The sequence below is a fragment of the Octopus bimaculoides genome, chromosome 29 (assembly GCF_046866305.1).
Source record: "Octopus bimaculoides isolate indiv1 chromosome 29, ASM4686630v1, whole genome shotgun sequence".
NCBI classification, from domain to species: Eukaryota; Metazoa; Mollusca; class Cephalopoda; order Octopoda; family Octopodidae; genus Octopus; species Octopus bimaculoides.
The window spans coordinates 1,225,838-1,235,515 of NC_142956.1; the positions used below are offsets into that span (position 1 = coordinate 1,225,838).

Consider the following 9,678-nt stretch of genomic DNA (forward strand, 5'->3'; position numbering starts at 1 on the left):
TTAATCAAATTAATATTCAACTTTTCACTCCTATTATTTAAATTTATATATATATATATATATATATATATATATGTGTGTGTGTGTGTGTGTGTGTGTGTGTGTCTGTCTGTGTTTTTACCCCCAACATCACTTGACAACTGATGCTGTTGTGTCTATGTCTCCGTAACTTAGAGATTCGGCAAAAGAGACTGATAGAATAAGTACTAGGCTTTCAAAGAATAAGTCCTGGGGTCGACTTGTTCGACTATAAAGGCGGTGCCCCAGCATGGCCGCAGTCAGACGACTGAAACAAGTAAAAGAATAAAAGAAAAATAAAGAATTACATTTGACAGAAATTTGAATTCTAAAGGGAACTTTACAGGTTCAATCCTTTGGTCATTCATAATGGCGTGGAGAGGAGGGGCTGGTATGCACAGGTCACTGCCGGACTTGTGCCTCGGAGGGTGACTTTCTAGGTTCAATCCCATGGTCAGTCATGACTAAAGGGGGTCTTTACCCATTACCCTATGTACATTCACGTATCTGATGTAATTTTCCTTCACCCGATCTTTCTGGTTGTTTTTTACCTTTAATTGTTTTTTTCTCTTCTCCGTTTTGCAGGACTTGGCACGTAACATAATACTCACCCTGGGGCAGGCTTTCGAAATAGCCTACCAGATGGCTTTGAAGGAGAAGGCCGAAGAGGAGGCTTTGGAGTTTGAACGGAAGCTGAGCCTTGGTAAGTCCGACTACGCAGCCCACAGTTCGAGTACTTCTCACACATCTCAAGGATTTGCATAGCTGGCACTCACACAGAACTACAAGTGATATGAATAATATCAAGGTAATCCGTCACCTCCTTTCTACCTTTGTGTGTGCATTTGGGGGGACCTGTGTGTAACCCTTCCTCTTATCCTTATCCTCATCTCCAGTCAGTTCACCATCGATTCGTTGCAGGGAAAATTCATTGTAAAGATTGTTTCATAACCTCTCAATTACAGTTTTTCTCTCAATTATTTTATTGAGAAAAAAAAGATATTTAACTATTAATGGTGACATACTACGTATAGATTTTCTTGGTAAACTTTCCTCGCATTGAACTCTCCATGTGGTAAACTTTCCTTACATTGAACTTTTCCATGTGGTAAACTCTACTATGTAGAGCTCCCCCTCTTTGGCTTATACTTACATGCATCTCTCTCCATCCATTCGTTTATCCCTAGGCCTATCTGTCTGTCTTTCTATCACCTATCTATTTGTCTGTCTGTCTATCTATTTTTATCCGTCTGTCTATCTGTTTGTCTTTCTATCACCTATCTATCTATCTGTCTGTCTGTCTGTCTGTCTATCTATCTTTCCATATATGTCCGTCTATCTGCCCATCTCTGTCCGTCTCTCCATCCATGCACCCCTTCATCTGTCTCTATATCTATGTATTTCTCTCTCTCTCTTTCTGTCTTTGTGCGTGTGTGTATATATATATATATATATATATATATATATATACTCACACACGTGTGCGCTCACACACTCGCTGGAGTGTATATTTCTGAGTGTGTGTTGTTTAATTAAATATCAATTTAACTCTTTACCCCTCAACCTGATCCCTAATCTCTCTCAAGGTCAACTACTAGTGACCTCTAATTTAAAATAGGGATCAACTTGCATCTACACCCACACACTGAGCCCTAAATAATATTGAAACATCATCCCAGCTTAGGGGTGTGGGGCTGTGTGTAGATATGTAAGTGTGTGTGTGTGTGTGTATGTGTGTGTTTATGTGGCTTGTGTGTGGGTACGTGTGCATAGAAATATGTCTGTGTGTGTGTGTGTATGGTTAAGTGTGTGTGTTTGTGGTGTATGGTTGTGTTTGTGTGTGTGTAGACATAATTGGGTGTATCTGTTCTGTGTGTGTGTATGCATGTGTGTGGATAATTTGGTTGTGTGTGTGTATGTATGTGTGTGTTTATGTGCATGTAAATGTGTATACGGTTAAGTTTGTGTGTAGATACATATGCATGGTGCTGTGTGTGTAGGTGTGTTTGCATTTATGTGCATGTAAATATATGCGTGTATAGTTAAGAGTGTGTGTGTGTGTGTGTTTGTATGGCATATGCATATGTGTGTAGATGTATGATTGTGTGTGTGTGTGTGTGTGTAGATTATGTGGGATTGTGTGCTGTGTGCCTGTGATGTGTTTATATATAAATATATTCTCTTTTACATGTTTCAAGAACTCATCGATGAAAATCCACCATCACATATAGAAAAATTAATAATTAATATTAATAATACTATCTTTATCCTATGATATTTACTTTGTTTTATATTATACTCATTCATTGTGCTTTTAATTATTAATTTTCCTATATGTGATAGTGGATTTTCATCGATGAGTTCTTGAAACTTGGTTATTTTCCCTAAAACTATACATTTTATATATATCTTAATCTATGAAGCTCAATTTAATTTTAATTTTTTATAAATTGATTTTAATTGAGTTTTTACCTGTAATTTTGGATTTTTATCCCTAATATTATATATATATATATATATATATATATATATATTACTCAGAGATTCCAACATTGTCTGATTTTCACGTTTTATTCACAATCTCATAACATAATGAAATGATAGAATATTAAGAGTCCATTCTGATTGGACAATTATTTCATTGTCTTATCTTATATTATTAGATTGTGAATAAAATGTGAAAATCAGACAAAGTTGGAATCTCTTTGAGTGATATATTCTTCTATACACAATCATACACACCCATATATATATATATATATATATATATATATATGCACACATGTATAGTTGTGTATTTTCTTTGTTTTATAGTCCATGTGTGTTTATGTCTATATGTGTGTGTGTGTGTGAGTGTTTTTGTGATACATTAGTCCCCCCTCCCCGATTCCAACTCCTGGAACCACCACCGCCGCCATCGCCTCCCCTCCACCACCACTGCCGTGAACACACTTCTGTTAATTAGCTAATTTCTTTTCACTTTTTCTCATCCAATTCTATTTTTTAATTAACAATCAGAACGATGTCTGTTGTTGACATTAGGAAAGGTGTGCATTGACAACTGCATGTGTATGTGTGTGTGTGTGTGTGTGTGTGTGTGTGTGTGTGTGTGACTTGGCCCTCCTTGACTATTTAACGATGGGGAGCGGTGGTTTAGGATAATGGTGGTGGTGGTGGTAGCAGTGGTTGGTGGTTTTCATGGCGGTTGTTGTGGTGGTGAGCACGATGATGATGGTTGTGGTGGTGGTGGTGTTGTTGGCAATAGTGGTGGTTGTGAAGGTGGTGGTGGTGTTATAGGGGTGCCTCCGAGAAAGTTTAGTTCCTGTCATGCTGGTGGTAACATCCCGGGAGGTGTGTGTGTGTGTGTGTGTGTGTGGTGGTGATGATGCCTTTTGTTTTGTTTATGTCATGAGAGGGGGCAGGGTGGGAATGGGTGGAAAAGAGGGTGTCATCCTTGTTGTGTTTGTCAAGCAATGGTGGGGGGGAGGGGGGACAAACACAGCCACACCTGCACGCACACATGCACATATATATGACGGGCTTCTTTCAGTTTCCGTCTACCAAATCCACACACACACAGGGCTTTGATCGGTCTGAGGCTATAGTGATAGACACATATATATATGTGTGTGTGTTTGCATATATATATATATTTCTACATATCTACTTATACAGACGCACACATGTATACACTTACATGTACATTAATATACACAGACACAAAGACATATATACTCACAAACATAGACATATATATATACATACATACAAATACACACACCAAGAAAAGCATGTACACACACATACACATATATCCACACAGTACATATATATATATATATATATATATACACACACACACACACACACACACACACACACACAATCCTCTGCTTCTGCTGCTGACACCCATTACTCTATTGTCCATCAGTGAATGTGGCTCTTGGACACACAGACACAGGACCATTAAGAAGACACTGCCCCTGGACACAGTAATATCTCTTGACTGGCCCCTGGGGGGGTACTTAACCAGCATATCTGTGGAGCACCTACCTGCATGTATATATAGCTTGGTGTTAACTGGGTGTTTATATTATATAAGGGGTTAGAGTTCAACGACAAAGAATATAGACACTGGCACTTGGTGAGGGTGTAAGCTCTATACATACATCTGTGAGTATATGTATATATATGCATGTGTTTATATATATATATTTATTTTGAAGTGTGTTGAATATTTAAGGGTGTGTTTTCTGTCCCACCCCTGATCCCTACTTGCAGTCAGATTGTGGTGGTGGTAGTAGTAGTAGCACTGGTAGTAGTGGTGTTGGCTGTTGTCACCACCACCACTACCATCAACGTCATCATCTTAAATCATCATCATTGCCATAACCATCATTATTGGCAATGCCATCATCTTACACCTTCCTCTTCCTTCACCTCCTTCTCCTCTTCATTATCATCATCATCACCACCATCATCATCATTGCCCCTACCTCAACCACTAGGATGGCGACCATCCCCACTGCCTTCACCACCACCACCACTAATACAACCATGCCTCTCCCCACCACCACCACCACCAGGCATTCCTCCATTCACTCCAATCCACCCTGGCCCACCCATATTTATAATTTAACACAACTAATTAAATCAACTTTAATCAACTCTCTCACGTTTCCCTGACATTTTTTCTTTCCTTCTTTTTTTCTTAAACAATTAATTAACTTTTAATTGTTTTTTTTATTAGTGTTTATAATTTTTAAAAAATTAAAAATTTTTCTTTTTCCATTATTTAAAACAGAAATTTCATTTTTTTTTTTCTGTTATGTAAGGCTGAACCATAGCTGTGAGGTAAGAAGCTTGCTTACCAACCACATGATTCCGGGTTCAGTCCCACTGCGTGGCACCTTGGGCAAGTGTCTTCTACTAGAGCCTCGGGCTGACCAAAACCTTGTGACTGGATTTGGTAGATGGAAACTGAAAGAAGCCCGTCGTATATATGTATATATATATATATATATCTTTTACTCCCACTACACTCTCGGAATGGTTGGCTTTAGGAAGGGCATCCAGCTGTAGAAACCTTACCAGATCAGACTGGAGCCTGGTGCAGCCTCCTGGCTTCCTAGACCCCAGTCAAACCGTCCAACCCATGCCAGCATGGAAAATGGATTTAAATGATGATGATGATGATATATAAAGATATTTAGCATTCATATTACTTTGTGAAATGTAATTGTTATTTATTTGCATTGTTTTGAATTAATGTTTGCATTACCTCATAGCTTTGATGAGGTTATTGCTTATTTTTAGAATGACATTGTAGGGTAGGTGTGAGAGGCTGGATGTGGCTAGTTTGAACATGAAAAGAAGTTGAATATGGCCAATTTAAATGCTAAAGAGCTAACATTTTCTCTTTTTTTGTGTTTTTTTTTTTTTGGCAGGCTAAACAACATACAAAACTCAGGGTGTGAAGCAGTAATCGCTGAACCGTGACGACCTTCTCTGGAGACTGAATATAGACGACAACAACAACAACAAAATGAAAAATAAACAAAAAAAAAGAACGAACAAAACTAAAGGAAATAACCAACTATATCAACCCCTCCCCCGAACTTTCTCCGGCTGCAGCTGCAGAGCCTTCGATCCGAATTGTGACATCGTCATAGAGGTGCAACTGCCAGAGAACTGTCACCTGATTGCCCACCTCCCACCACTCCAACTCCCTACACCCCGCTCACGCGACAAGCTAACGCTCTGTCTGTCTGTCTGTCTGTTTGTCTGTGTGTTCCACTCTTCTTTCTATCATCTCTGTCTCTGATTTGAACAGGCATCCATCTACCCCGAAATATTTGGCTTTGTTTTGCTGAGGGGCGGCATGAGAAACGAATAAAGACAAGCTATTACTACTACTGCTACTATTATTACTACTACTACTACTACTACTCCTACCAGCACCAACAACATCACCGTCATTTTCAACATTGCCATTACTAGCCGTCAGTTCGACTGGTGTTCAAACAAGCTCCTTGACTTATGCTGTCCACCCATGCCCACCACTTCAACCCTTTCTTTCCACTCCTTCCTCCTCTATCCTTTCCTAAAACTCCAACCCTGACTCCGCTTCCCTAATCCATTTTCTCCTCCCGCTCCGCAAACACATAACCCCCATATGCCCCGCCTAGCCTCCGACTTGGGCCTTTCTGCTTGTCCCTTTTTTTCTCTGCTCCCAACTCTGACAGAAAGTGAAAGTAAGATAAAAGAAAAAAAATAAATAAATGCAAATAAAAGGAAATAAACTAGAACGACTGTAGTGGGCAGCGGCAGAGGATCTCTCCCCATCGACTGAGATGTGTATCGAGATCTGTCACCAGCCCCTGCTCTCTGGGCCCCACCCCCTGGTCCTTTCTCTTCTCCCTCATCCCCCCATGCCGTGCCGTGCTGTGCTACGCCCTCCTTACAAACTACCGCCACGACCACCACCACTTTGTTTTCGACTCTACTCCACCCCCTACCTTTCTCTGAAACACCTCAACACATCACAGCATCTAACTAAAACATACATATGTGTATAGATACATGCATATATATATAGATACATATATATATATATATATATGCACATATGTGTATATATACATATACACACACACACATATATAAGTTATATATATATATATTGACATAAGATTTTTATGTATATGAATATATACTTGTCTATATATGTGTGAGTGTGTATGTTATCTATATGTATATATATATATATATATATATATATATATATACTACATAATACTCTATATCTCTATGTATTTGTGTATGTGTGTATATGTATATACATATATATTGTATATATATAAAGTACATAAAATTATTTGTGCATATGTGTACATATGTGTGTGTATTTTTACATACATACATTTTACACACATATATAATACTTGCTAGTATATATCTATACATGTGTATATATGTATGTATACTTATATCTACAAATATATATATATATATATATATACATACATATATATATATACATATACACATATATATAACCAAATTTATGTTAATTTGTATGCGTGTATAAACATACTTATATATATATTTGTATGTATGTATGTATGCATGTAAGTATGTGTGTATGCATATATATATGAGATTATAAATATTCTGTGTGTTTGTGTATATAATAATATAAAAAAAACAATATTATTACTGTTAATATATGTATGTGTGTGTATATATATATTGAAATAAACATAATACTCTAAACAATTTGATGTGTGTGTGTATATATATATAGATATATATATGTCTATGTTTGAGTTTTTATATGTAACCATCATCTTCATCATTATTATCATTTTTATGGTTGGGGGTCTTTTCGAACACCAAGCTGTTTTCTTGGCACCAGCATCAGAGGGGTTGTCTTGCCTTCAGCAAAACTTACGAGACTTCTCAAGCTCTTGAGTTTTGATTTTCCAACTGTAAATAGGTTTGTACTGGGTACATTTTTTTGTGGTGCTTCTCAACCGTATGGACATGGGTTCGGTCCGATTGTGTGGCACCTTGGGCAGAGAAAATCTCAAGATAGCTGTACAGTAGAAGCTCTTTGGAGAAGAACCGCCCCTCTCAGACAAGTGTCCTGATGTGCTTTGTAAGATTTATGTGAACGGAAAGCAATATCTCCTCACTGCTGTCCGTCTGAGCACAAAGTCATATTCAATATGTGGCGGTAAAATAATATATTGGAAAAACATTATATATATATATAGGCGCAGGAGTGGCTGTGTGGTAAGTAGCTTGTTTACCAACCACATGGTCCCGGGTTCAGTCCCACTGTGTAGCACCTTGGGCAAGTGTCTTCTACTATAGCCTCGGCTGACCAAAGCCTTGTGAGTGAATTTGTTAGACGGAAACTGAAAGAAGCCCATTGTGTGTGTATATATATATATATATATGTACAGAGATTGGACAAAATGGAAACACCTAGCATCATAGCATTATCATTTTGAAATATCTATAAAACCGTCAAAAGCTTGTTTATTTTTATGTTTTTTGATTTATTATTAGTGTTGCTTAATATGTTTTGCTAAAATTGCTGTTTCTTTTCAGATATCATCAGAAAAAGGTAATTAAAATTCATTAAAATGACAGATCTATCGGACATTGAAAGAGATCAAATTGTTGGTGCTCGTATGGCAGGCGCTAGCGTAACGAAAGCAGTCAAAATGTTTTGTGTATCTAGAAGTACTGTTTCGAAAGTAATGACAGCTTTTGAGAAAGAGAGAAAAAAACCTTCTCGTCGAAACAAAACTCTAGAAGAAAACCAAAACTTTCAGATAGGAACCGTCGGACTCTTACGCGAATTGTTGTGTGTGTGTCTGTCTGTCTGTGTTTGTCCCCCCCCCCATTGCTTGACAACCGATGTTGATGTGTTTACGTTCCCATAGTTTAGTGGTTCGGCAGAAGAGACCGATAGAATAAGTACTAAGGTTACAAAGAATAGGTCCCGGGGTCGATTTTGCTCAACTAAAGGCGGTGCTCCAGCATGACCGCAGTCAAATGATTGAAACAATAAAATATATATATATAAATAAATATATAAGATTCCGCGGTACACGCGTTTCAAGCTTTATACACGCAGAATCCTTCGTGTCTGGATCAGGACTGACCTAGGATTAAACAACAACTAGAGAGTAATATTAACCATTATAATATACTACACATTAAATAATGTAGTCCTAGATACACTACGACTAAAAGGAATGACGGGATGGCCAGGAACGGAAACACATCTCTAATGTGACCTGGGGCTACCCCCCCCCCCCCCCCCGGCCATCACTACCATCGGGGTTAACTGCTTTCGCCAGCTCCACCACCGCCACTATTACAATGACTAGCGTTGCTAGCAACTAAAACCAACCAACCAGGCGGCCGTCCGACTAACCAGCCAGCCAGCCAGCCACTCAACAGAGCAAATAGCGTCGACCGATGATGTATGAGTTTTTTGTAAACCTATTAACAGGGGCCATCTTTTATACGAGATTAAAGCGTGACCTGTACAGGTCAACCCTTCATCTCTATACATTCACTTTAAGCTCTTTTATAATAATAACTACATAACTACCTACCTACCTACCTACCTTCTCCTTTCCCTTCCGCTGCCTCCTTTTCTCTTCCTACCACCCACTCTCACTCACTCCCCCCTCTCTCTCTCTCTCTCTCTCTCTCTCAACTTTCTCTTCTTCCCACCACGGCCACCTCCGCCGCCAACGATTCCATCAACGTAAAATTAGTTTCACTTCGGCTTCGAGTTAAATTTTGAGTTTCATATTCTTCGACCCCCTCTTTCTTCTCCACCCCCTTCTTCTCATCTGTCTCCTCCTCCTCCTGCCACTCCTTCAATATCTCTCTATGTACCGATATCTATCTCTATCTATTTTTATTTTTGTACATAGATATATTTGTATGTATGTGTGTGTATATATATATATATATATATATATATATATATATTACGGCACTCCATCGGTTACGACGACGAGGGTTCCAGTTGATCCGTTTAACGGAACAGCCTGCTCGTAAAATTAACGTGCAAGTCGCTGAGCACTCCACAGACACGTGTACCCTTAACGTAGTTCTCAGGGGATATTC

General features: G+C 38.5%; 1 protein-coding gene across 50 annotated transcripts in view; it reads left to right on the top strand.

Annotated features, from left to right (window-relative positions):
• The window catches only part of LOC106875649 (uncharacterized), a 158,682-nt gene extending 153,085 nt beyond the window's left edge, over nucleotides 1–5,597 (top strand). For all 50 annotated transcript variants that reach the window (XM_089345405.1, XM_089345385.1, XM_089345419.1 and 47 more), the window contains 2 exons: nucleotides 604–826; nucleotides 5,466–5,597. In XM_089345405.1, coding sequence (XP_089201531.1) covers nucleotides 604–783 — 180 coding nt within the window. In that variant the 3' untranslated portion in view covers nucleotides 784–826; nucleotides 5,466–5,597. The remainder of the gene's footprint in view (nucleotides 1–603; nucleotides 827–5,465) is intronic.
• The last annotated feature ends 4,081 nt before the right edge of the window (nucleotides 5,598–9,678 follow it).